The following is a 26,904-nucleotide window of genomic DNA, read 5'->3' on the forward strand; positions in this document are numbered from 1 at the left end:
GAAGTTTTTTAGGCTGTTTTGGAGTTTAGCTAATATTTACACGCTAGTTGTTTTGGCAAATTTAGGCTTTTTTCTGTTTTTTTTTAGGGTTTTCTGAAGTTTAGCTTTATTTCCAGCTACATGCTCGCTGTTTTAGGGAACATAAGTTTTTTTTGTTTGTTTTTTAGGCTAATTTGGGATTTAGCTAATATTCTAGCTAGTAGTCAGCTTCAGTGTTTTTTTGCTGTCAATTTCAACGTTTTCAGCTACCAATTTCGCATTTTCTGTGGCCAAATTCAGCTTACAGCATTCACACTAGCATTATCACAGGTAATGCTATATATCTAGTTCATAATTATGTTAAAAGTTACAGTTTTAAAGTTTTAAAATTTGTTTAATAAATGTTTATCCTGTTCGGCCCACGACCTAAGGTGTGTTTGGGCCTCTTGTCCGATTGAGTCTGAAACCTCTGCCCTAAAACCTCTCCTCGCCTCGTCTCCACAGAGCAGTCCAGACGGGACGACCTGGAGTCTCTGGGTTACGTCCTCATGTACTTCAACCTGGGCTCTCTGCCCTGGCAGGGGCTGAAGGCCGCCACCAAGCGGCAGAAGTACGAGCGCATCAGCGAGAAGAAGATGTCCACCCCCATCGAGGTGCTCTGCAAAGGCTACCCCTGTGAGTAAAAGCCTGCTGGGAATTCAGGAAAACGTCTTCAGATCCGAGTCTGACCCTCCTCTGTGACCCCCAGCTGAGTTCTCCACCTACCTGAACTTGTGCCGCTCGCTGCGGTTCGACGACAAACCCGACTACTCCTACCTGAGGCAGCTCTTCCGGAACCTCTTCCACAGACAGGGCTTCTCCTACGACTACGTCTTCGACTGGAACATGCTGAAGTTTGTGGGTGTCCCGCCGGCGGAGGAAGTCCTCCAGACCGGTCCTCTGCGGACCTGCTCACCTGTTTTCTGTTGGGGGGGTCAGGGGGCCAGCCGGACCTCGGAGGAGGGCGAGAAGGACAGGAAGGAGGGCAAAGACGGAGAGGAGCGAGCGGGAGGAGGCCAGAGAGGAGGTCGAGCCCCGCCCCCGGGTCCCAACCCCAACGCGGCCAACAGAGTCCGGAACGAGGCGGACGCGGCTCCATCCAGCACGCGGGGCATCCAGCAGTCAGGTCAGGCGGCCGGGGGGTCGGACGCTGCACCAGCACGGCGGGACGGGCTCTGACTGGTGTGTGTGTGCAGGAAACCGCTCCCCTCAGGCGGGCCGGGCCGAGCGGGCCGAGCGCGAGAGGAAAGTGGCCATGAGGCTTCACCGCGGCGCCCCCGCCAACGTCTCCTCCTCTGACCTCACCGCACGCCTCGACCAATCACGCATCACCGCGTCACAGGTACAACCACAGCTTTAGAACATTTCTTCGGTTTGTTGCTTTTGACGGATGAACTTCCTGTTGTAGTTGAAGAATAAATCTGGAATCAGGAAACAGATTTACTTTATGAATTCAAAAAAGGTTTGAAGTGATGAAGGTCATTGAAAGTTATTTAAAGTTAAAGTTTATTTATTCTAGAATAATATATGTTAAAAAGTTACAGTTTTAAACATTGTCATTGTGCTACGTTTTTATACTATTTTGGGATTTACTGAGTTTTTTTTAACTAATATTTCAACTAATTTTAGCTAATACTTCAGCTACATGCTAGCTGTTTTGGCTAATTTAGGGTTTTTTTGGGCTGTTTTGAATTTACTCTAATATTTCAGCTACATGCTAGCCATTTTGGGTAATTCAGGCTTTTTTCAGTTTTTCAGGCTATTTTGAAGTTCTGATATTTTTTAGCTAACCTTTTTTAGGCTAATTTGTAATTTATCTAATATTTTAGCTGGCTATCAGCGTTTTCAGCTATCACTATCTTCAGCTATCAGCACTAGCATCTTCAGCGGTCAAATTCCGCTTACAGAATTCCCACTTGCATTATGATACATTATGCTAAATATCTAATATCTAATCTATCATAATTATGTTAAAAAGTTAGTTTTAGAGTGTTAAATAAATGTTTATCCTGTTCGGACCGTGATCTAAGGTGTGTTTTGGATTTTGGTCCCTTGTGCGATTGAGTTTGACGCTCCTGCTCTAGAAATACGCAGCAGCTGCTTTATTTTTTTCAGCAAATGTTCTAGTGTTGAGGAATAAGCAGGTTGCCACAGTTGAACTTTTCTTATGGATCAATAAAGATTCCAATATATTCAATTGGAAATCTCCTCTGTAAAATATTAAAGTTAGGAAATTAAGACGATAAAGTTTGAATGAAAATGTTGATAATTGAAGTTGTTTTCTCCGCTGTTTTCCCGCCACATGCAGGTCAGTGTGCCGTTTGAACACCTGGCAAAGTGAGGTTCTTCTCACTGACAGCAGGTATGAACACAGACATCATTTTAACACTATCCACACTTCAGCTGAGGATAAAATAAAGCTTTTCTGTTTTAACAGTTCTTCTGCGGTCATTTAAATAAAAATGAAGGAGAAAGGTGCATCAGAAATGATCATTGATCAGTTTAATTACAATTATTATGATAAAATTAAGTGAAAAAAGTAAAGAAAGTGTCAGATTTCAAAGGTTTATTCCTCTTTAGACGGATGATCAAGAGCTTTGAGCTTAGAGATGACATTGTTGTTAAAATCATTCACTAAAACACTTAAAAGATAAATTCTCTCTTGTTTTGTTATTTTTTTGTGTTATGACCATCATGGAAAACCTGATTTATGTTTCACACCTACAAAGTTTCTGCTCCAAACTGAAGGTGTTCTGGTGCTTCGACAGCTGAGGTTCATCGCGGCGGTTTTGGATGATTGAAAAAACGAACCCATGAAGAAGATGAGGAGGAGGAGGAGGAGGAAGAGGCAGCGTCATGTGCCTTCAAAACCGGAGATGGAACGTCTGTCTGTGGCTCCTCTTGCAAAAAATATTAAAACGTAGAAAATTAAAGTAAAGATAAAAGGACTTAATATCAGTGATTCAGTGGTTGATAACTGAAAAAACGAACATCTTCTGCCTCCAGAGTTATTTATTATTATAGGAAACATAAAAAGTTGAAAGGAAGAAGCTGAAGCGGAGGACCAGTGCGACCGGCTGAATGTCAACACGTTGAAGATCCTCTTTTTGTCATGTTTGTGTTCTTATCCAAAGTGTTCGTTCAACCTTCAGCTTCACTGTAAAAGTTGTTTGAAGAGAAACGGGAGTGAATTGACAAACGAGGAAAAACCTTTAGGAAAGCTGTCATTTAATGTCGTTTTTTAATGAGGTGTAAATGTGTAGATATACTTGGTCAGAACACGAGGGATTCATTTCAGATGGAGCTGGACCTTCGAACATCAAAGCACGTGACGGACCTTTAGAGTCAGCCGAGTGCGTTCGGGTTTCACTCCGGCAGGCAATGACAAGGACTGATGGAAACCGCTGAGGCTCTGTACATTTCTCCACCATGAGTCCACTTTATTACCATGATTTTTGTGTATATTTTCTAATTCAATAAAGATATACACATCCTACTCAGACTTCTGCTGCCGCCGTGGTTCTGATTGTGGTCCTTTTAACTAAAAATCCATTAATTTTTTTTAGAAATTTGCTTAATTTTTTTTTTTCAATTTATTTTCAACTGCAAAAAAATGTACAAATATATATTCTATTGTTGAATATAACAGAATTAAGACAAAATGCGCTAAAAAAAATGGACAAAAACAGTAATAAAGGTAAATAAATAATTTAATCGGTCTCTTTAAAGAGCAATTCTAGACATATATAAAAATCTTTTTAAAAAAAATTGCAACTCTGTAGCAAAAATTTTATTTACTGCACACAAACAGAAAAATCCATGAAATAAAAATGTTTAAAAAAATATTATTTTTGATTTAAAAGAATTAATTTATAAATTATTATGTGTAGGTGAAAAAACAAAAAAAGGTGTCTTAGTAAAACATAATATTTTCATATTTATAATTTATTATGATATAATTGATTACATTATAATATATAATGTAAATGATATAATATTTCATAAAAAATAACATAAAATTAAACAAAAACGGTTTCACATTTTTAAAAGGTTATTCATGTTATTATTTAATATTATTAATTAATATTAAAAGTAATAAATTGTTCGGTTAAATCAGAAATGATGTCGTTTTTTTATTTATTAAATTTAGATTTTTATATTTATTTATTTATTAATTCATTTGTAAAAGTATTTTTTAATATTTTTATATAATTTACAGAAGTAAACTTTCCGGCTCCTTCATAAAAACTGGGACAAGAAGCAGTGGACCGGAAGTGGTGGACACAAACATCCGTCACGGCCTGTGTGGGTTCACCGATGAGGTACCTCATTGGGTTTACCTACGTCACCATCTCCTAGAATAAATCTGCGCAAACTCACTGTGTTTGACCCACAAGCCCTCCCCTTTTTTAGTCCACAATGGACATCCAGACGTGATTGGCTGACACAGGCTCGTCCATGCAGGGTGGGCGTGGTTACTTTGATCTGCCTTTAATCCGCCAGGAATTGGGTTTTCTAGCGGAGCTGCAGAGGGCGAGAAGTGACCGATTTAACTCCACCGAACCCCGAACTGTTGTCTGAAAAATGGACCGACGGGAGCCAGAAACGGCTGGAAGTTGTGAACCGGAACAAAGTAAAGTTTAGGGGGAGACGCCGCGTGAGCGCGCGGGGAGTTTACATGGGAGCAACAGTGAACGGTTGAGGTTTCCGAGGCCGATTCTTGCTTATTTCAAAGCAGTTTCGTTTTTTCGTCGTGGGCAATTTTTATTTATCTTTTTTATAGAGTTAACCTCCCCAGGTAAGTTTCTAAGAGCTCTCAAAACTCATTTTATGACTGTTTACCGCGATAAAACGAGATTATGTCAAGAGTTTAGCTAGTTTTTGGAAGAAGTTTAATGGTTTTTACCCATAAGGCTTTGTGCTCCCTTCATATTAAACTGTTATAAAAAGACGTGCAAAAACAAATAAAACATAAAAACTGTTGATTATTGAGTCAGCTCAGTTGATAAATTAATTTTTAAAGCAACATTTACTAATTTAGTTTAAAATTAAAAGACAAAATAACCATAAAAATGCGTTTGTGTAGTTTGTTAACAGATTAAAAACTGTATAAATAAGATATTTAGAAAGTACAACAAGTAAATTAAATAGATATTACTGTTTTAATAATTTTAGGTAACAATATTTTATCCAACGCTTTTATTTTGTAGTTTTAATGCAGGAAAGTCCTTTTGTCTCCACAGAAAACGTCTGTAAATTAAATGTTTTTCAAAATAAAAGTATCTCGTTAGATCAGATAGTGGTTGGGAACCCCACACTACCACCCCCTGTGCTCCCTGGTGCCCCCCTCCATCTGCTGCGTTGTTCCTAACCCCCCCCCAGCCTCCGTAATATATGACGCAGACTGTTTGTGCACCAGTTTGCACACATTGACCTTTTTGCCTTCCAATTGAAACGCACAGATGTCCTTTAGCCCCCACCAGGTCTCTGACTGTGGTATTATGTGCCTGGCTGGTAATGCATCCCCCCCCCCCTTTCGTTTGGGTGAGGATTTGTACCCCCCAGCTTAACACTTTAAAAACAAACAAAATCTCTAGTTTAGGTAAAAATAAATTAGAATTCATGTCAAATTATTGAGTATTTTTCTGTTCATCTGTTGAAGCACCAACCAAAGACTGACTCATAATGTCAATTAGTCGGCTTTTTATTTACATTTATTTACTAGAATTTATCTAAAATATGACAAATCTGATTAAAAACACATAAATGAGCAGCTGCTGATTTAGTGACTGATCACCTTTAAGTAAATAAAAGCCTCAATAAATCAAAGTTTGGGGTTTGAATCATTGACGTCATAATCTTCCACATAAATCTGTTGTTGATGTTGACTTAATGATGTCATTTCTAGTCGGTTTGGACCCGTCGTGTGACGTTGCTCTAATGGTATTCTGGACCAAACAGAAACCCACAAAGATCAGTATCAGATAGGAGTGTTCAAACAGAGACGTTTCGGTCGTGGGGGGGTGTCTGCGTGTTCGTGTTACTCAGAGCGCCTGATCTCCGTGCAGATGATAAGGCCGCAGAGGCGAGACGTGCCGCTCTCAGAGAGGCTGGGAGGAGACCTTCCTCTTCCGTCCGCCGTCCCGATGGGGCCCAACATCTCCTGGCTCCCCGAGGCCCCCCTGCTGGGTCAGGACCAGCCCATCTTCCTGATGACCCCCGCCGCGCAGGCCGTGTCCGGCTTCTTTGTCTGGACTGCCCTCATCCTCACCTGTCACCAGGTAAGTCTTGAAACCCGTTTTAGTGAAACGGCGGCTGTGAGGCGTGTGGGGGAAACGGGTTGCTAGGCGACATCCCTGTTTGTAAAGCGGAACTCGAAGGACAAACTCAATATATTTTTATTTGATGTTTGCCTTTAAATGGAACCCAAAAGAGTAAGGAGTCTTTTCTGTTTGTCCTAGATCTACATGCACCTGCGGTTCTACAGCTCGCCGAGGGAACAGCGCCACATCGTCCGGATCCTCTTCATCGTTCCGATCTACGCCTTCGACTCGTGGCTCAGCCTCCTCTTCTTCACCAACGACCAGTACTACGTGTACTTTGGCACCATCAGGGACTGCTATGAAGGTCAGGATGCGTTTTTTAAGGACGTTCTAAAAATGTTATTCCCAATCAGAATCAGATCTTTACTTTATTATTGATATTTTGATCAGTGCTAGATATTTTAAGCTTATTGTTCTATATCGGGATGAACAAACTACGGCCTGGAGGCCAAACGCGGCCCATTAAACTACCTAATGTGGCCCACGAGATTGGAATAAATAATACTGATGATCCTTATTATGTTTCATTTTTCCCTGTAATTCAGGTGTGATTACAGTTGAACTGGCCGTTGTCTAGAAAGTTATTTTGCATGCATTTTAGGTTGGACGATTTGTTATTTTTCTTTGTCGGACAGTCGTTTTTCCAATCATTCAAACACCACATGAACGCGGCATTTTTCTAAGTTTGATGCAGTTGGAAACAAAAGCCTCAGTTTTAAAATAAAAACTCAAACATGTTCTGTTTTAAAGTAAATCTTTTTTTCCCTCCAGATTCCATATTGTTTCTTGCTCTTATAAGATGGATCACCAAAACACGCCACGCTTCAGCTCCAGTACCTCTATCAAATTTAGATCCCCTTGTTGCACGTAGTTTGCCCACCACTGTTCTAGATAAATGCTCAACTAGACCAGATCACATTTTACTGTCATAAAAGTTAGCAAGATATTCACAGATTCGACCTTTTGGGCTCAATCAATATTTTACCAAGAAAAGTTGCTTTACCAGCAATAACTCTAGTGTGAATCCTTTATGCTGAAAGTATTCGCTGAAGAAGATGAAGGTTTTGCTGAAAATGGTGACACAATTTACTTTAATTGCTGAAGAGATTTTCTATAAAAGAGAAAAGCTGTTTTAAAAATGTTACATTTGCTAAAATACTTTAATCTTCATTAAATAACTATGAAATAGTGCTGAAGTTGACCTAAAGTTCTGAAAAAATGTAGTAAGATTGCCTAAAAATCCCCAATTTTGCAAAAATGTTTTGTGAGTTGCTTAAATATGAGCTTAACTCCAAATTAGCCATAAAAATTAGCACATTGCTTAAATACTAGTTAAAATCCAAATTAGCCTGAAGTTCTTCAATAAACTTAAATTAGTCAAAAACGTTAGCATGTTGCTAAAATAGAAGCTAAACTGTAAATTAGCCTAAAAAGCCCCAGTATATAACAAATTAGCCAAAACTTTAGCCAGTTTGTTTTAACGCAAACAACAACCTTTAAGGCATTTAGGAAAACGGATGTTTTAATAAGAATTAAACGTGGAGATGGCTGAAAGGGACCGACTACAAGCTTCAAGAAGAAGAGATAAAGTTCTCTCTTAAACAGCAAAAACTACTAAATGTTTACATTGATATGATCAAGTCATGAACACTAATAATATATATGCCACAACAATGATTCTAGAAGAGAATTATTACGAATTTTTCATGTAAACATGGATCATAATTTATCAAAAATGTTCAAGAGTTCTGAAAATCCTAAAACTAAAGTCTCACAAACTTTCTGACACGACTAATTATATTTTCACTAGTTAATATTTACTCTTTTTTTTTACTTGATTGTTCAAACTTCTCACTTTAATGTGTAAAATTATCAAATAAAAATAGGAAAAACGGGGATCGGGTTATTTAATTAGTTGTTTTTTTAAAATGTGTCGCAAAAGTATTGATTTGGGAATCGGGATCGGCAGATTCAGATCGGATTGAAGCCAAAAACACTTTGATTTGATGAGAAGAAATGAAGGAATAAAGTCGTTTGATGACATTATCAGCAAATGTTGGATTCGATATCTAGATTAAATTTAAATAATTTCAAATTTCTCTTTTAACTTTTAAAGCCGAGAAAGACCTAAACATGGTTTTTGGTCATCATTTGTTGCTCTGTTCAGTCGTCAGATAAAGACAGAAACGTCTCAGCGTCATGAGGAGGTTCTGTCTCATGTTTGGACCGAGCCCTACATGGTTCTGCTTCCAGCAGGAAACGGCGTTTAGAAAGTCTTCCGCCGTCCTCGTGTCCCCCCCACCCCCTCCTCCTGTCCTGATCTTCTTCTAAACTCGCCCACCCCCAGATCTTTGTCCTCTTCGACCTGTTGCATGGCAACCGCGCTCGCAAATCTCTCCTCATCAGTCTAATCGGACTGTAAGTTCCTCTCAACCGAACTTGCCGTGAAGTTCCCATCTTCATTGTCTTTACTGCGTCGCCGTGGCAACCGGCGCTGCGGGCAGGCGTCCTCCGGGAGAGCAGAGCGGTAAACAGCAGAGAGAGCTTGCTCTTACTGTGAAGCTCTCGCTTTAGCAAACGCAACTCAAATAAGGACATTTCTGCTGTTTTACCTCAGTTTTGTCTGTCAGGCGTCTGATTTTTATTTTTAGAGGTTGGAGTTACAATAAGGAGAGTTTAATATCTCAGCATCAGCGAAGGTCACACCTCCACCTTTCTGCTTTACATCCTCGTCCACCTGCAGCCTGTGTGACGGCGCACACACAGAGGCGTTCCTCGGAGGCTGACAGGATTAGCCCGCTTGTGTTTCTCCTTCATGTCCTCTTCCTCTGCCTGAAGCAGATGATCCTCTGCTCAGAGCGGCAGGGGATCAGAGGTGTTTGCTCACCTGCAGGGTGTCCGTGGTAACCAACTCTGACCTGATGAGGAAGCGTGATTGATCTCACAGCCATGATGACCACGGAGGCATCACGCCAACATGGCAGCCATGTTTGACGGTTTATGTGTTCGTATGAAGATGCACCACAGAAATCACTGCTTCTTTAGAGCTTTGCTGTAGTGGAACGCACGATGACCTGCATTATTTATTTATTTATTAATGATCGTTATGTCGTTTTCTAGGACATAGTTTCTGCAGAGCAGCAGGAGTTCTTTAGATATTAGAAATTAATTGTGTATTAAAAAGTTTTACAGCATAAAAACATCCAGAAATATAAAAAAAAATGAAGACAGAGCTGTCATGGTTTATTTTTACAACGTAAGAAACTGTTCTTAATTGAATATTTATTATTCGACTATATTTTAAACAAACCAAATTTTATAGAACTTTTATCAATAAGCTGAAACTCTGTCACACTTTTTTATTTATAAAAACTTTTACTTTGAGAATAAGAACCTTCACCGACACTTTACTTTGAAAATATATTTACTTCCTAAAGTGTATTTTTAATAATCTCTACTATATTTAATAGAACTTGGAAAAAAAATCGATCCAAATCGATCAAAGCTCAATAGATCAATAATTGATCCATGAAAGTAGAGATTGATTTAACACATGATGCTAAAGTCCACTAGCTTGATGCTAACGTATAATGGGATTTCCCATAGGACGGCTAATGCTAACGGTCGACCTAAACAAACATTGCTGACTAAATGAACGTCTTTATAAACTCACTGGAATGAATTTTCCAAACTCTTTTCAGGAAATATTTTTAAAGTAACAATTTTTGGTCTTTGGAGAATCGAATCGATTCTGGAATTTATTGGTTTTCAGGTATCAGCCCTTCGCTTTACAATCAAAACTTAAGTTAGATAAAACATGAACACGTGAAGGTCATGTGATCTCACCAACTTCCTGTCTCCACAGCGTTTGTCATTTACAACTTCCTGAGTCTTTGCTACGAGTACCTGGGAGGAGAGAGCGCCATCATGGCTGAGATCCGTGGAAAACCCATTGAGTGAGTCTGTTTCTATGGGCGCGTCCTTTCCCATCATGCTTTGCTGCAGATTTAACGCTGGTTTGTGGCGGTTTCGCAGGTCCAGCTGCGTGTTCGGGACCTGCTGCCTGAGAGGAACCGCCTACTCCATCGGCTTCCTGCGGTTCTGTAAGCAGGCCACGCTGCAGTTCTGCGTGGTCAAGCCACTCATGGCCATGATCACCGTCATCCTGCAGGCCTACGGCAAATACAAGGACGGGGATTTCAAGTGAGTCCTTTAGAAACGGCTGGAATTATATGGTTATCTTTCTCAGTAGTGCTGCCACAAACGATTATTTTAATAGTCAACTAAACACAGATTATGTTTTCCGATTAGTCGACTAATCGGGTCGTGCATAAACTGGATGTTACACAAACATCTCAACCATCGTTAGCTTTAAACTAACTAAAGAGTAGATGCATAGCATTACCTGTGATAATGATAGTGTGAATGTAAGCTGAATTTGTCTGCTAAAGATGCTAGTGCTAATACCTGAATATGCTGAAATTAATAGCTAAAAATGCTAAAGTTGATAACTGAAATCGCTAAAGCTAATAGTTGAAGGAGCTAAAATATTAGTTGAATGCCAAATTAGCCAAAACTAAACTAAACTAAAGCCTAAATTCCAAAATAGCCTGAAAAAAAACTAAATTAGCAAAAATAGCTAGCATGTAGCCGAAATATTAGCTAAACTCCAAAATAGACTAAATTAGCCAAAACAGCTAGCATGTAGCCGAAATATTAGCTAAACTCCAAAATAGACTAAATTAGCCGAAACAGCTAGCATGTAGCTGAAATATTAGCTAAACTCTATAATAGCCTCAAAAATAACAAAAGCCTAAGTTAGCCAAAATAGCTAGCATGTAGCTGAACAATTAGCTAAGCACCTATTTATCCTAGAAAACCCTAAATTAGCCATAACAGCTAGCATGACACTGAAATATTAGCCAAACTCCAAAATAGACTAAACTGAAAAAATCCGATGTAGCCAAAATAGCTAGCGGGTAGCTAAAATTTTAGCTGAACTCCAAAATAGCCTAAAAACCTTGGTAGATTCCAAAATAGTCTGAAAATCTCGCATAATACCATTATAACTTTCAACTTTACTGCACTCCGACTCCATATAATATAAAGTAACGACAAATCGACTATTTTAATAATTGATTAGTTGACTAATCATGGCAGCCCTGTTTCTTAGCTCCTCCCACCTTCCCGACTAGGAATAAAACGTTCCGATGTCTTCCCTCTCCAGCGTCGCCAGCGGTTACCTGTACGTGACCATCATCTACAACATCTCCGTCAGCCTGTCCCTCTACGCCCTCTTCCTCTTCTACTTCGCCGCCCGCGGCCTGCTCAGCCCCTACAGACCCGTGCTCAAGTTCTTCATGGTCAAGTCGGTCATCTTCCTGTCCTTCTGGCAGGGTGCGTCCGCTCCACGCCGCAGCGTCTGACCACGTGGACGACCTCCGCCACTAACTCTGACCTCTCGTCTTCAGGCCTGTTGCTGGCCATCCTGGAGAAGTGCGGCGCCATCCCTCAGATTAACTCGCCGGACGTGTCCGTCGGCGAGGGGACGGTCGCCGCCGGCTACCAGAACTTCATCATCTGCATCGAGATGTTTTTCGCGGCGCTGGCTCTGCGCCACGCCTTCACCTACACCGTCTACGTGGACAAGAGTCTGGACTCCAGAGGTGAGGAGCGTCAGTAAACGCCGCCGCCTCCTCATCCCTCACTTTTGGATCTCCTCATTCTCTCACTTCCTGTTTGTTTGGATCATTTCTGTCTTTTCTCCTCTGCTGCCCCGAAGGACCGGTTCCGTCTTACGGAGAGTTTGGTAGGTCTGACAGCTGACCGCTTCATCTGCTGCTTTCTTTGATGTCTCCTCTGTCTCCTCCCTCTTTCATCTCGTTCATCTCGTTCATTCTGCGCTCTAAAGCAGCGTTCACACCAGATGTGATTTGTGTGGTAGGGGTGTCCAGTTCCAGTGTTGAGTCGATGTACTGATGTGATCTCATCTCCTGTGACACATTTTGGGTGTCGGCGTCAACCAATCAGGGACTCGGCTTTGGGCACGTCATGTTTTCAGTGACCGATCAGCAGGTAGAAAGAAAAAATCCAATATGGCCACTCGATGTGAGGGTTTTCTTCCTGAACTTCCATCTATGTTCTGAACCCACCGGGGGCGCAGGGTTATCGGAGACTGTCCCAGCTACTATTGGGAGGGATATAACCTGGACAGGTCGCCATCCAGTCGCAGGACACATGGAGCAATCGAGCCTGCTACGCTAGCCAGCCGCCCAGTGGACAGCGTAGCAAAGGCCACCACTTAGGGCCAGCAGAGTTAGCGTGTGCCGCTGCCTAGGGTTCGTAAGAGCTAGCGAGATCTGCCGCCTAGGGTTTGGCAGATCTAACTGGCGCCTGGGGTTCAACAGTGCTAGTGAGAACCAAGGTTTGTGTAGAGCTAGCGACTGCCAAGGAACCCTTGCTAGCTCTACTGAACCGGTAGAGCTAGCAAGATCCGCCGCTTAGGATTCGGCAGAGCTAGTGAACGCCTAGGGTTGTGTATATCTACAAACCGTCAAGGATTCAGTAGAGCTAGCGAGGTCCATTAGCTAGGGCTTGGCAAAGCTAGCAAGCGCCTAGGGTTCAATAGAGCTAGCGAGATCCGCTAACAAGGAACTAGTGCCTGAGGTTCAGCATAGCTAGTGAGCGTCTAAGGTCGTGTAGAGCTAGTGACCATCAAGGGTTCAGCAGAGCTAGCAGACGCTGCTGCCTAGGATCTAGTGGAGCTAACATAGTCCCATGGGCAGTGGGTTGGCTGTCTGGCAGACATAGAGCCGTCGTGGGTCCCGTTGTAGCGATCACGATCGCTCCAGTTCCATAGACTTATGTTATTTTCACTGAGACGATAATAAAAAGATCCTCCAGTTCTCTTTTTATTTTCCTCTGGGGTTCATACGGGACAGAATTCTTCAAACTGGTCCACAGACGGATGGAAGTAATAAACCGGCAGTCGTCCAGCTGCAGCTCCTGCTGCCGCAGTGAAGGACGCCACTCCAGGAGAGACTGAATGATCTGGTGAACCCAGACGTGGTGACGTTTCTCTGCAGAGTTCTCCAAGACACATAAACCTGAGCTACTCGCTCAACATCATCCATGTTTTCTATGATGCGTCAACGAATCAAGTCCAGGAAAACTTTGACAGTTGCTCCTCCCACTTGTGGGCGGGGAGTCACTGAGATTTTAGAGCATGAATTGAGTCCACTGTGAACGCTCTACGTCCTCATCACTTCGTTCTTCTCTGCATCTCCGCCTCTTCTCTCAGCTGTCAATCATTTGTCTTCCTTCTCAGTGTTCTCCTTCATCTTCATCCACTTCTGCTCGCTCTCATCTTCCTCTCTCGTCTGGCTCCTCCCCTTTCAGGCCGCTGCGCCCCGATGAAGAGCATCTCCAGCAGCCTAAAGGAGACCATGAGCCCCGGCGACATGGTCCAGGACGCCATCCACAACTTCTCCCCGGCCTACCAGCAGTACACGCAGCAGTCCACGCTGGAGCAGGGGGCGCCGCCGCCCGTCTTCCGCAGCCACGGCGCGGTCGGCGCCCGGAGCGACACGGAGAAAACGCTCCTGCTCAGCTCAGACGACGAGTTCTAGACGGTCCGTCTGCGCCTCGTCGATCAGGATGGAGGACTTCAGACCTGCATCCGCTCAAACTCCTGTCTGCCAAACGCAACGCCGCTCTGGAACTCTGAACGCTTGTGAGTCAGGAGCGTGAATCATGGGAGACATTTGGGTCGGACGGAGGCTGAGTCATTGTTTGTTCTCGGACCGGGTCTCCTGGTGACGGTTCTTCATCCTGAACCAGACTATTTCTGGCAAAGACAGACTCCGCCTTATTTCAGAAATCCTTTACCTCAACGTTGCTTTAGAAAGTTTGTGTCATGAAGCGCAGAGAGCAAACGTGTTATTGATACTGGCGAGCGAGCAGCTTATAGATTATTCCTTTTATGTGCTGCAGAGCGCCGCGGGCGGGATTAGGCTGCTGGAACTGGGGCGTGACTGAATGGTGGGATTAAAGCTCGTGTGGTTTCAGTCTGGATGTAGGTTAAACGCATTCAGACGGCCGATCGCATCTATGGAGATGGAGGAGGAAATATTTGGGATTTTATGACTCTGAACGTTAAAAAACCCAAAACATTTGGTGTTTATTCTGCTGAAATGTGTGTAAACTGACGTCATTTTATTTTGAAATGATTTCCTGTGTTTGTCCCTGGAAAGCAGAGATTATTGTCCTGCTCTTAATCCCAGTCCTCGAGTCTTCGGAGTCAAATTCATCTGCCTGCTATTGCTCCGACCGTACACTAGGGGGCAAATCCACCTCCTGTAGACCGATTTTGATCAGGAATCAGAGCTCTTATGCTCCTGGTTCTGACAGGTCCACCTGCAGTGAGACTTCAGTGTCAAAACAAACACATATTTTACTCTTTATTCCATATTTTAATGTGCTTTTTGTCTGACTTTTCTTAGAAATATTTATTAGAATTTGTATCTTTTATTTTTACAAATATTAAATGATGAAAATTGTGTTTTTAGATGTTCTTGTGGCATTTTCTGATGGAGGTCATATATAAAGAAAATTAAGATTAAAATAACATTTCTGAGTATTTCTTTATTCAAATTAGCTAATTTAGCTAATATTTTAGCTGGTTATCAGCTTCAGCATCTTCAGTGGCCAAATTCAGATTACAGCGTTCACATTATGCTATATATCTAGTTCTTATGTTTTCAGCCAGCGACCTGAGGTGTGTTCAGGATTTGGACCACTTGTCCGATTGAGTTTGACCCCCTGGTGTAAACAGAGGGATGATGGGAACTGGAGGTGAATTTGAAAAAAACAGCATTATCAAGTAGATTAAAAAATGATTGGAGAGGGAACAAAAGCTATGAAAAAAGCTGCGGTGCAACAATTAAAACTCCAAATAAGTTCAGGATTTCTTAAATAAAACATAAACAGAACTTTATCTGAGCTCCTTTTTACACTGATCATGTGATCAACACCTATAAATAAACACCTTTATGAACTCAATCCAACACCATCTTATGTACAATATGTACAACATTTATTATAATATATAAAATAGACAATGTACTTAAATTTTCACAATAGAAAAAAATACATGTAATAAATACAAAGACCATTTTTGTTTTGCAGATCTTACAAAACATCCAGCACGAATCGACAGATGTTAAAATATTGAGAATAAATGCTATTCATGGGTCGCTAAATAGAAGCCTTGTATGTTCAGGAGTTATGTGTCAACACGCGTCTGCTGTCACAGGTCCTACTCTTACATAGAATATTGCTAGTACTAGTCAGTGGCCTAAGCTCCACCCATTTTGGCCTGAGTGAAATCAAAAATCAGGCCGACGTCCGACGGAAGTCTTCAAGTGAATCTGCCCTCTCAGCCTGCCGCTCCTACTTCCTGTCTCCTTCTTCCCGACCTCCTCGTCTCCCTCGTTGCCGTGGCGACCTCCGCGTCCCCTCACAAACGACCTTCGACTCATCGTAAAAAAATAACACCTCCCTCTAAATAATCCACCGTGACAAGCTGGCACACACAAGACCGACACACAACATCTGACCCTCATCATCGCAACACAACAGACTAGTCGTTAAGTACTCTTGGAAAAACGTCACAGCACTCGTTAGCTTGTCTTTTTTCATAATATCTACTTTTTAAATACAAATAAAATATAGAATATTCTCTTAGAAACGTCACTCGAGGTTTTCGTCAGCTGGACAAACATTACAAATGACACAGAGTGGGAATGTACGCGGAGGGTTTCGGTGTGGGAGGAAGTCCGGCCGGATCCTGCTCTGCTGTGGCGGGGGAGGGGGGGTGGTAAATCCACGAGGATCCCCTCTGACCCCGCCCCCACCCCGCTCGCTGCTGAAGGCACTGCCAAGACGAGCGCTTCCTTCCAGCAGGACTTTTATTTTGAAAATCAGCCAGCTTCCTGTTACCGTCTGTGTGAGTGGGCGGAGCTTCAGCCACGGTCCAGTCATGTGACCTCTGCCCCCTCCCCCCCACGCGTCCATCGTTGAGGTTTGTGCGGTCGCCTGCTTCACATTATTCTGACCTGGCCCCGCCCCCTTCCTTTGGTCAGATTAGCATCACAGGTGAGATCTCTGGGATTTTCTTTGCATAATGTGAAAAAGGCGACAACCATGTTGTGTTGGTCCGGCGTGTGTGTCTGTGTGGTTACAGGTGCATGTGTGGTTGCATTGCAGACTCCTCCTCCTCCTGTGGCGGCGGCGGCTCCTCCTAGGACGGCTCCTGCTCTCTCTGCGGCTGCGACGGGCTCTTGACGATGGTGATGACGGAGGCGGTGTTGAGGCGCGGCGCCGTGGCCAGCAGGCTGCCGCCGCCGGCCTCCAGGCCCCTGGCGAACCGCTGCAGGGCGGCCAGCCGCGCGCCCAGGCCCTCCAGCTCCTTCCGCATGCCGGCGTTCTCGGCGCCGAGCCGCTCCACCTCGCGCTGGAGCTCCATCTTCTGCTGCTCCAGGGCCTCGCGCTGCGACACCCGCTTGACCCGGCAGCTGGCGGCGTAGCCCCGGTTCTTGAGGGTGCGGCGGCGCTGCTTCAGCTTCTGGATCTCCTCGCGGGACAGCCCCCGCAGGTGGAGGTTGAGCTCCCGCACCGACAGGGACATGAGCTCGCTGTCCGACAGGAACGGGACGTTCTCGCCGCATTCCTGCTTCACCTGGAGAGAAGATCCAGTGTTTACGTTCTTTGATTTGATGTAACTTTTGGACCATTAACACAATAACACGCTCTGTCCCAACAAGGGATGGGCGATATATCGTGTCAGTATCAGTATCGGGCAATACATCGGTGCTAGTATCTGAATCAGGCGATAAATTGGTGCCAGTATCGACATCAGGCAATACATCGGTGCTAGTATCGGAATCGGAGGATATATCGGTGCAACTATCAGAATCGCTATCACACATCGGCTAGTATGGGAATCGGGAGATTTATAGGTGCCAGTATCAGTATCGGGCAATATTTGTATAATTTCAGGATCGATTTGATTCCGATTATTCCAATTTTTTCAATCCACTCAATTCAATTGAATTCAATTTAGAGTTTAAACATTTAGACATGTTTGTTTAGAAATACATTAATAATCTATGTATCTGTTTAGAAGATATTTATATTAATCTGATCCAGTTCACGTACTGTAATATTCATTAGTGAAATAATAATGACATTGTTAATATCATACAGAGTTACATGGATTCTCAGAGAAGCTCCAACAATTGTTCCGTCTCTCCCGGAGGAGGTTTCAGTTTGGCCACTAGGCGGCGATCAAGCTATAGTATTACACCTTATTCCAAAGGAAGAAAATATGGCCAAAAAATTATGTTTTAGACCAAAAATGGTGACTTTAAAAAATATTTCCTTTAAAGAGTTTAGAAAATTCCTCCCTGTGAGTAAATAAAGATGTTCATTTAGTCAGAATGTATGTTTACGTTGACCGATGGTTAGCATTAGCCGTCCTATGGGGAATCCTATTATACGTTAGCATCAAGCTAGCAGACTTTAGCTTTATGCATTAAATTGATCTCTACTTTTATGGATTGATTACTGATCTATTAACCTTAGATCAATCCAGATCAATTTAATCAACCCAGCCCTTGAGATTTACTCTAAAAAAAAGTTGTGCATTTCTTATAAAGAAACAAAAAGCAAATCCAAGCTCACTTTTACTGTTTAAACTTAAATATTGGCCACAGATGAAGGGAAATATCTGTACTAGTGGTGGGAGGAAAAAAAATCAATTTTTAGATGCATCGATTACGATTCATAAACGATTCTGAATCATTTTATGAGTTTTAAATAAACAATAATCATAAAAATGTATGTCTTGCATTTCCTTTGCTCCCCCTGGTGGCAGAATTGCACATCACGGTCATTTCTTTGAAGAACCAGAACTCGCAGCAGGAATGGGCTAGAAACTTGATTTTTTTTTTTTTCAAACATCCTTTTATTTTTTCCCATCATGACTGGGTCTCATCTTGTTTCTTGTAGTAAAGAAAATGTAATTGATAATTTAATCGTAAAGATTCCCACCTGTAATCGATTTCGGACAAAAAAAGATATCGGCCCATCTCTAGAGCAAACCGTTCACAACTCAAGATGAGAATTTCTACCGAACTACGAAAAATGTCCAAGAAAATTATGTTTTTGGATAAAATTGGCTAAATCCTAATTAAAAGACCACTAAGAACGCTTTGAAATCCGATGATGGGAGAGGGTCTGTGACGGTCGGAGGATGACTCGTCCTTCTTTCCTGAGTCTTACCTTCAGGGCTTTGCTGTTTCTCTCCGTCGTCATGATCAAACTCTCCGTATTTCCCCCAAGCAGCAGCCAAAACAAACACAGACACTGAAAGCACAAACAAAGACAACTTTAGGTGATCTCACATGACTTCTTTTGGTCCGTTTCTGTCCTGACCTTCACCGGCGTCTCACAAGACACCCCGTCATGCATCAGAAGAAAAGCAGAAGCTGCAGATCGCTGGTGCTTCTCCAAACCCGCTCTCTCATTAAAGCATGTGGTTTGATATTAGAGGAAGAGGAGGTTTTGAAAACAGCACGCTGCTTTCTGTTCGCTGGAAGCGGGAGCAGGAAGTTACCATGCGTCTGCCCTTTGGTTGCTCAAAGCAGGTGTCCCAACCAATCCCCTCCACACTTCCTCTAGTCAACACAGCACCAACGGCTGGCAGGTTTCAGCCCATCAGCCGGCGTTTGGAGGACCGTTAAACCGTCTCTGAGGGTTCAAATCTCTAACTACCTTCTGAACGTGAAGAAAAAGGTTCTTTAAGATTGCATCAAGTCTTTCAACATGTCTGTGAAGGTCAGCCCACGAATATTGCAGTGTGGGATGAAAGCTCAGCTGCTTTTTCTGCGAGTCACCCTTTGGTCAGGTTGCTTCAGATCAAGATAAAGATGACTACAACTTCGGGATTTTTTTTTTCTTCTTCTTCTTCCCTTTTTCTGAATTCAGAACCTCCAATTAGGACCTGTGAATGTTGCCCTCTATATAAAAAAAACCCACAAGGTGTTTTCCCACGTCGCTTTCGCAAACTTTCTGATGTCTTGATGTTCTTTTTAGAGTGAAAAGACTTTTAGGAACGGAAAAATGAAGCAAAAATCAGGAATGTGGCAGCTGCTGGGTCATCTTGTATAACTCTATAAATATTTTACAGTCCTACTTTGTATTTTAGAACAATAAAAGTTGTCCTTTGTTACGGCACCTTGCAGTAAAAGCGTGACGTCTTCACTTTGTTACACAATCTTAATTTCAGGCCTTTTTTTAAGTTTCTATTGATAATGTCTAAACACAAAAAACACTTTTACTTTTTAAAAATAACATTTGTTGCTTTTTAAAGCTGCATTTACTATATTTTCACTTGTTGTCAAAGTCTTCTTTGTTTTTGTGTTTTGAACCTGTGGTGTCAGGAGGGAAAACTAATCCCTGCGCTCTGTCTGGCAGGCTAAATCAGGATCCCTGTTTATATATATATACCTCATCAACAGTCCAGAGGGAGGACAAACTACGGCTGCATACGTCACTTTTTCTTTCTTTTTTTAAAATAACTCAATTTCCCAGACGTTAGGGAGGATTTTCCATAAAAAACGTCGGAAGTTTGAGGTCGCCGCCGTCCAAACAGCCGACGGTCTGAGGCTCAAACCGAAAGACCGCCGTTTCGTAAAGTCATGGTGATTCAGCAATAAAGCCTCTGGTCCGCTCCGCCAAGACACACAGTGAAGACACGTCCAGGAAACCCACCCAAAAATAGATTTTCCTATTTAAAAAATACAAAATGTTTCGTTTTTACCCTTAAAAAGAGAAGAGTTTAGGATCCAGCGCAGTTAAGTAACGCGGACGAAACCGAGAGCAACAAGTGAACGCACCACGGCCGGACCAACGCCGCATTCTTCCAACAATAAAGCCTCCAATATTACATTTAATTAACAATTAATAACTAATTTATGATATAATAAGTCACGTGGTTCTTAAACACGACTTATTTTTTTCCAATCCACACTTAGACGGTGATCTGTTAAGGCGGTGCTGCGATAGTAAACAGCCATCCTGACCTCAATTAAACCTTTAAAAACCCCGTTTACAAAACACTTAACGGACAAAGACAACACAAATTAACTAAATTCAACCACAAGAACCCAAACGGCGCGCGAATAACGACTTTATAACGCCGCTATGCCGACTAATTCGCCCTATCGCGAACATGCTAGTAATGTTATCTGTTAGCATTTAGCATCAACCGCTACAGACGGGCTTCAGGGGATAAAACAAGCAGCCCCTCCTGCCCGCGAGACCCCCTTCTCACTTTCCCTGTTCCCGCCGCCGAACTGCGTATTAAAATTCAAGCTTTCGGAGTTCGATAAATATTTATTTGGAATTTATTTACCTGCTGAGTCGACGCGACTCTGGCGACAAAATGTCAGTCCGCCTGTTCCCGGAATTACTCTGCTGTTCTCTGAGGTTGGATTCTTTCATTCATAAAAAACACAAGTGACAATGACGTCAAGCCTAAAGAATGAGGGCGGAGTCGACCCCGCCCCCGCGGCGTACTCCTGGAGGATGTAAACAAGTAATCCCAGAGTCCCGACATGCAAAGTTTCACTTTTTTCCTACTTCAACAATCTTTAACTGTCAAAAACAGACATTTAAACGAAAATTAACCTTATAAATAAAAACGTTTACAATCTCTAAACTTAAAAATGATTTTAACTTTAATTGTTTGTTTTAAAAGTAAAACAAATACTAAATAAGGAAAAAAACGTATAAAAATGAATGCTTATTGATTACTAAATAATGAAAAAAGTAGATTTTGTAGTTACCTCATGCATATGTAAAGCACCAAAAATCAATTTTATGCTGTAACCATGACTCAGGCAGATTTGATTGCAACACCAAGCCAACCCTGGTAACTTCCGGGTTAGTTTTTTTTTCTAAAACATTTAGAGCGTAGCGAAGAAGACTCCTTATCTGATGGGATGAGTCAGGCCTTTCCACATGGAAATCCCACAGACGAGTTTGCCAGAAAAGCTGTAAATGGTGGAGGGAGGATCATGATGTGGGGTTGTTGGACTCTCAGCTCCAGCTGCTGTGACCCTGAATGCTCCAGCATACCTGGAGGTTTTGGACGATTCCTCGCCCCCAAACTTTGTGGGCGCAGACAGGTTTGGAGTGGAAGAACTGGACTGGCCTGAACAGACATCTGACACAATCATGACAGGACAGTTTTGAGACGATTAAGAGGAAAGAAGCCTTTTAATCTATCATCAGTAACTAACCTCATGAATTTATTTTTAGAAGAACGGCTGAACTTTCTCACAGACTAGGGGTCTAAACCTTCAACGCTTACAGAACCATTCAGGTCTTTAAGTTCCTCAAGGGTGACAATTAACATATTACTCTTTTGATAAATGTAATCGAACAATTGTTTTTTTTTTTTGTTTGTTTGTTTTTTAGGGCATAAATGAGAAATAAATAAAAGAGAAATGAGAGAATGAATTAAAACTTTTAACAGAGGTTCACATGACTTCCTTTCAAATTAAAAGATATCCAGTGTAACAAAGAATTATCCTCAGTATTGTCAGAAGTGATAAAGAACACTGCTGACAATTATGCTAGTTTTTTAGACTAATTTGGCATTTACTAAGATTTTTTTCAGGCTATTTGGGGTATTAGTTAATATTTCAGCTACATGCTAGCTATTCTGGCTAATTTAGCCTTTTTAATTTTTTATGCTAATTTGAACTTTATTGAAAATGTCAGCTCCATTGTAGCTATTTTGACTAATGTAGATTTTTTTCATTTTTTAGGCCATTTTGAAGTTCAGCTAATATTTCAGCTACATCCTAGTAATTTTGGCTAATTTGGACGTTTTTAAATTTTTAGGCTATCTTGGAGTTTAGCTAATATTTTAGCTACTTTCTAGCTATTTGGCTATTTTATGATTTTTTCCGTTTTTTAGGCTACCTTGGAGTTGAGCTCATATTTAACCAACATGCTAGCAGTTTTTGCAACATTAGGCTTTTTTCATTATGGAGTTTAGCTAATATTTCAGCTACATAGTTGCTACTTTAGCTAATTTAGGCTTTTTTCAGTTTTTATGCTAATTTGGAGTTTAGCTAATATTTCCGCTACAGCTAACTATTTTGGCTAAATTAGAAATGTTACCAGTTATTTAGGCTAATTTGGCATTCAGCTAATATTTTAACAAGCTAATAGCTTCAGCTATTTCATCTATCAGTTTCAGTGCATCTTCAGCTATCAGCTTTAGCATCGTCAACGACCACATTCAGCTCACAGCATTCACAGGCAATGCTATATATCTGGTTTTATCATTTGTGGTGCATCTCAGCCATACATTTTTAAATCTAACTGACTTAAATGAAATCAGAGCTAATCAAGAGACCCTTATTCTATTTTTGAACTATAAGTTGTGGTTAAAAACTATAAATTTGTTTTAAAATGAGAAAAAAACATCTTATAATGAGGCACAACCTAATTTTGATTGCGCTTACAGACCTCCAATTGACAGTCTGTGGAACTTAATGCTCAAAAATCTGTCAAAATGTTTTTGTCTGATTTTATACAACCATGAAATTGAACTGCTCGGTGGATTGTTGAGCACTATGGGTACTGTAGTCACAAAAGTGATCATTTATTAATTTATTATTTGACTTTAGGCAACTCACTTTTTATTTTACAGTTTTATTATTATTATTATTATTATTTGTAGTCCAGAGAGTGACATCGAAGAGTTAAAAGAGACACATGTGGCTTTGGATCCTTAGATATTTTACCATTTGTGGTGCATCTTTGCCAGAAATTTGTAAATCTAAATTACCAAAATTAAATCAGAGCTAATTAAGTGACATTTTCTGTATTTTCGGAACCACAAGATGCTCTTTAAATCCTTGAATATGTTCAAAAGTAGAAAATCCTCCTTTTGATCTGATGCATCTTAACTCTGGTGATAAGTCAAAGGTCAAATATCAAATTAAAGATTTTGAATTACATGTCAGATATGTTTATACATATAAAGAAAGCTGAATATTTTTGCTATGCAGTTTTAAAAAGTTTGTTTTCAGGAAAACGTCTAAAAGACCTGCTGTTATTCCGTCCCCCCGCCAGGGGGCGCTCCTCGTTTTCCCTCGCAGTCATAACTGACCCCTGCCGGGCAACTTCATCCGAGCGACCGAGCCTCACGTTTTCTCACCGTGACCTCAGACTGTTGCAGAGCCGATGGTCGCCTTATAGCTTCGTGTTTCAATTAAATTCGGGGAAACTATCGGACGTTTACCGAAGCGGTAAGCTGCTCGTCAGCGTTTCTGTTGAGTCATTTACCGGAAGCGCATCCAAACGAGCCGCGCGAGCAGAAGACATGGCCGAAATCGTGGAGCTCTCCCCCGCTGCGGGCCCGGTGTCCATCAGAGCCCCGGAGGACGAGATAGACGACGATGAAGACGAGGACGTCAGTATTTTTAATACTGTTTTGGTGTCTAAAAGAAGAAGAATATTTATTATTTTTATTATCCTGTGTGATTCTGGTAAAGGATTAGATCATAAATGCTGTCAGGATTTATTGTCTGTTATTTGGTCATTTTTAGCTTCAATTAAGTTATTTAAAATGTTCACCTTTGACATCAGGGGTCACCACAGCCAATCAGCTTTCACCGATCCCCGCACGTGATCTGGCTGAGAGTTTTACACTGATGTTATCCGGGCTGTGGACCTGCACAGGTCTTCAAGTGTTCTTTAAGTAACTGATGATGTTTTTCTGTTTCTGCAGCTGGATGAGACGCTGGCAGAGAGGCTGTGGGGGCTGACAGAGATGTTCCCGGACACGGTGCGGACCGCCGCAGAGGTGTCCGCGCAGTGCTCCGTTTCCCTCCTCAAGAAGTTCTACAGGTTCGAAACCGGAGGAGTTTCTAAAGCTATCATAAATGTCACTACATTTGAAACAAAACTTCGATCTCAGTTGTGATCAGAGAAAACGAGAAATAGATGAGACCCATAAATACAGGAACAAACCAGACAAAGACACAAAACGAGGATGTTATTCCAAGCTAGTGCTGCCATAAATGATTATTTTAATAGTCGACTAATCACCGATTGTTTTTTCTGATTAGTCGACTAATTGGATCATTCACGAACTGGATGTAAAGAATCTTAACCATCATTAACTTTAACAAAAACTAGATATGTAGCATTACCTGTGATAATGCTTGTGTGAATGCTGTAAACTAAATTTGGTCACTGAAGATGCTAGTGCTGATAGCTGAAAATGATGAAGCTGAAAGCCGGCTAAAATATTACTTAAATGAAAAATTAGCCAAAAAAAATGAAAAAAGCCTAAGTTAGCCAAAAGAGCTAGCATGTAGCTGCAATATTTGCTAAACTCCTAATTAGCCTAAAAAAACAAATCCAAAACACACCTTAGATCCAGTGAGTAAACATTTACTAATGATACTAAAACTCAAATTTAACAATTTTTGAGACTTAACTACCTAAACAGGAATAAGAACTGACTGGAGTATTATTGCTGCATAAATCTACTTAAACCTGAAATAACTTATAATATTTTGCTCTCCATTAAAATATATCATGTAAAAATTATACTAGAAATAAAGTAAACGTTAAAAGAAAAAAATACTCTTATGGTAGATTATATGTAAAAAATAAACTTAAAATATAAATATCCCAAATGAGTTTGCTTTCAATAACAAATATATCATGTAAAAATGAAACAAATATAAATATGTTGCCAAACAAAACAAACAGCCTAGAAAATTTACTATAATTGTAAAAGAAACACAAAATTCTGCAATCTTTTGGGGATAAAAATGACTATATAAAAGACATTTATAGGTCAGAGTAGTGGACACATTTTTATTTTTCACGTCCTGCTGATACGTGTTTCGATTAGGAACATTCAAAGACGCCACAATTACGTCCACTCACCCAAAGCTTTTTTAGAATGAAAACCATCCAATTGGGCAGAAAACCACCCAACCTAGCAACACGGATGTTCGGAAGGGCAGCTGATGGCATCTGTAGTTCAAATAAATAAAAGACGAAACGATCTTCTTGACTTTACTTGTATATTTTCTGTTGGTGCAGTTTTTCCCGCTCCGCTCTGTGGGTGGGCACCACCTCCTTCATGATCCTGGTGCTGCCGGTGGTGTTTGAGACGGAGCGTCTGCAGCTGGAGCAGCAGCAGCTGCAGCAGCAGAGACAGGTGAGCGCTTGATCCAGCACAGCAACATTCACCGGGATAGACGGTAAACCAGAACAACCTCTGACTCCTAGATCCTGCTGGGACCCAACACCGGGATGTCCGGGGGAGTGCCGGGGATGATGCCTCCCGCGCCCGGGAAGATCTGATGAATGCGAGGACGGCGTGCGACGGAGATTCGCTGCCAGGGATCCGGCGGGGTCGCTAGGAGGAGAGACAGAGAAAAGCAGCAGCAGAGCTGCACCACCGCCGCTCTCCTCAACATGTGGTTGGACTATCAGAAGACGGCAGGATTCTCAGCGTCTCCTCTTGGTCCCGGTGACATGCAGAGACTGGTCTCCAGGAGCCCCTGCTTCGGTTCATTTCCTAAAAAAAACAAAAAACAAAAGTCCTTCAGTGTTTGTAAGATGTTGTTTAGGAGCTGACGAGGTTTATGTTGGTCTGAGGAGTGTTTTCATGTCATTTATGTTGTCTTTTGGAGTTTTTTTTTTTACTTGTTTGTTGAAAATGTCATTGATGCTCATGAGACATCCTCTGGTTTTAGGAGGAAAACAACCTTTTCCTGTTTTTCTGCCTCTTTCACTTCTCTTTAACGGCAATGCGAATGTCAAACTCCTCGATTTTAACTGTTTTTCTTTTCCTGTAAACATAAATTATGAGAAATCAAATGTCTTAACAGGCAAGATTGTGAAATTCAGGCAGTTTGAAACTTTTTAAACAAAGTATTTGTCACTGTGTGCATCATTCGACATGCCCCACATTTAAATAAGTTCTCTCCTAGGATTACAAACATTAAAAACCTCACAACAGAATGTGGAAATGTGTGATTTTTAAATGCTTTATTGGTTTTATTAAAAAATATGAGCTTCCCATCACTTTGTGATGCATTGATTCAAATAGAAGGATTTTGTGATTTGATTTTTATATTTTAAAATCTTATTTCAGTTTTTTTTTCTTGCACAAGTTAAAATATTCAACTAAACTGCATTTCTAAATCTTAATTGTTTTTGAAAAAATATTAGTTGAGAATTAATGGAATTCCTTTTGGATTTTCATATTATAAATACTTAATTCGAGTCTAAAAACCAAAATATGAGCAAAAAAAGGAAATGCCTAGTGGTGCATTCACTGCTCATACAAAAGTTAAAAACTTGTAATGAATATAGTTTCTCTATGTAAGTTTCTCGCGGCTAAAATGTAAAAATAAATCAAACAAGTAAAGTCCAGTCATACATATAAAAGATA

The 26,904-nt window shown here is 41.3% G+C and overlaps 4 protein-coding genes across 13 annotated transcripts in view; 3 read left to right on the forward strand and 1 right to left on the reverse strand.

Annotated features, from left to right (window-relative positions):
- The window catches only part of csnk1e (casein kinase 1, epsilon), a 13,027-nt gene extending 9,507 nt beyond the window's left edge, over window positions 1–3,520 (forward strand). For 2 of the 4 annotated variants that reach the window (XM_024285538.2, XM_024285542.1), the window contains 6 exons: window positions 484–654; window positions 728–876; window positions 958–1,144; window positions 1,215–1,360; window positions 2,327–2,380; window positions 2,787–3,520. In XM_024285538.2, coding sequence (XP_024141306.1) covers window positions 484–654; window positions 728–876; window positions 958–1,144; window positions 1,215–1,360; window positions 2,327–2,359 — 686 coding nt within the window. In that variant the 3' untranslated portion in view covers window positions 2,360–2,380; window positions 2,787–3,520. Of the gene's footprint in view, window positions 1–483; window positions 655–727; window positions 877–957; window positions 1,145–1,214; window positions 1,361–2,326; window positions 2,381–2,747 lie in introns of all 4 variants that reach the window. The other 2 variants (XM_024285541.2, XM_024285539.2) reach the window with 2 other exon arrangements.
- Window positions 3,521–4,406: 886 nt separating this feature from the next.
- tmem184ba (transmembrane protein 184ba) lies at window positions 4,407–14,899 on the forward strand. Of its 2 annotated transcripts, XM_024285463.2 has the most exons (9): window positions 4,407–4,816; window positions 6,087–6,299; window positions 6,480–6,645; window positions 10,207–10,297; window positions 10,377–10,544; window positions 11,569–11,738; window positions 11,813–12,007; window positions 12,124–12,150; window positions 13,740–14,899. In XM_024285463.2, exons 2-9 carry the CDS (start codon window positions 6,087–6,089, stop codon window positions 13,967–13,969), a joined length of 1,260 nt encoding a protein of 419 aa, XP_024141231.1. In that variant the 5' UTR covers window positions 4,407–4,816; the 3' UTR covers window positions 13,970–14,899. The 2 variants fall into 2 exon arrangements, with proteins under 2 accessions (XP_024141231.1, XP_024141232.1); XM_024285464.2 differs by lacking the exon at window positions 12,124–12,150 and having other exon boundaries at window positions 4,409–4,816.
- A 514-nt stretch (window positions 14,900–15,413) lies between these two features.
- On the reverse strand, window positions 15,414–23,658 carry maff (v-maf avian musculoaponeurotic fibrosarcoma oncogene homolog F). 6 transcript variants are annotated; one of them, XM_024285031.2, is made up of 4 exons: window positions 21,251–21,309; window positions 20,818–20,899; window positions 18,684–18,767; window positions 15,414–17,079 (listed from the first exon to the last, which is right to left on the reverse strand). In XM_024285031.2, the coding sequence occupies exons 3-4, from the start codon at window positions 18,714–18,716 to the stop codon at window positions 16,642–16,644; spliced, it is 471 nt and encodes a 156-aa protein (XP_024140799.1). In that variant the 5' UTR covers window positions 18,717–18,767; window positions 20,818–20,899; window positions 21,251–21,309; the 3' UTR covers window positions 15,414–16,641. The 6 variants fall into 6 exon arrangements, with proteins under 6 accessions (XP_024140799.1, XP_024140800.1, XP_024140798.1 ...); XM_024285032.1 differs by lacking the exons at window positions 20,818–20,899; window positions 21,251–21,309 and adding an exon at window positions 23,530–23,658; XM_024285030.2 differs by lacking the exon at window positions 21,251–21,309 and having other exon boundaries at window positions 20,818–21,086.
- tomm22 (translocase of outer mitochondrial membrane 22 homolog (yeast)) lies at window positions 23,610–26,471 on the forward strand. Its single transcript, XM_024285036.1, has 4 exons — window positions 23,610–23,895; window positions 24,214–24,332; window positions 25,545–25,662; window positions 25,734–26,471. The coding sequence occupies exons 1-4, from the start codon at window positions 23,806–23,808 to the stop codon at window positions 25,806–25,808; spliced, it is 402 nt and encodes a 133-aa protein (XP_024140804.1). The 5' UTR covers window positions 23,610–23,805; the 3' UTR covers window positions 25,809–26,471.
- Window positions 26,472–26,904: the final 433 nt, after the last annotated feature.

The sequence above is a fragment of the Oryzias melastigma genome, linkage group LG19 (genome assembly GCF_002922805.2).
Source record: "Oryzias melastigma strain HK-1 linkage group LG19, ASM292280v2, whole genome shotgun sequence".
Classification (NCBI taxonomy): domain Eukaryota; kingdom Metazoa; phylum Chordata; class Actinopteri; order Beloniformes; family Adrianichthyidae; genus Oryzias; species Oryzias melastigma.

What these genes read in the sequence shown, in the direction of transcription:
- tmem184ba (XM_024285463.2), top strand. Translation starts at nt 6,087, where the DNA reads ATGATAAGGCCGCAGAGGCGAGACGTGCCGCTCTCAGAGAGGCTGGGA. An exon ending in CATCAGGGACTGCTATGAAG is followed by an intron (nt 6,646 to 10,206) that starts GTCAGGATGCGT and finishes CTGTCTCCACAG; the next exon opens with CGTTTGTCATTTACAACTTC. An exon ending in TACAAGGACGGGGATTTCAA is followed by an intron (nt 10,545 to 11,568) that starts GTGAGTCCTTTA and finishes TTCCCTCTCCAG; the next exon opens with CGTCGCCAGCGGTTACCTGT.
- maff (XM_024285029.2), bottom strand. Translation starts at nt 18,872, where the DNA reads ATGCATGACGGGGTGTCTTGTGAGACGCCGGTGAAG. An exon ending in CTTGTGAGACGCCGGTGAAG is followed by an intron (nt 18,768 to 18,836) that starts GTCAGGACAGAA and finishes TTGTGCTTTCAG; the next exon opens with TGTCTGTGTTTGTTTTGGCT. An exon ending in GAAACAGCAAAGCCCTGAAG is followed by an intron (nt 17,080 to 18,683) that starts GTAAGACTCAGG and finishes TCTTCTCTCCAG; the next exon opens with GTGAAGCAGGAATGCGGCGA.
- tomm22 (XM_024285036.1), top strand. Translation starts at nt 23,806, where the DNA reads ATGGCCGAAATCGTGGAGCTCTCCCCCGCTGCGGGCCCGGTGTCCATC. An exon ending in ACGACGATGAAGACGAGGAC is followed by an intron (nt 23,896 to 24,213) that starts GTCAGTATTTTT and finishes CTGTTTCTGCAG; the next exon opens with CTGGATGAGACGCTGGCAGA. An exon ending in AGCTGCAGCAGCAGAGACAG is followed by an intron (nt 25,663 to 25,733) that starts GTGAGCGCTTGA and finishes TCTGACTCCTAG; the next exon opens with ATCCTGCTGGGACCCAACAC.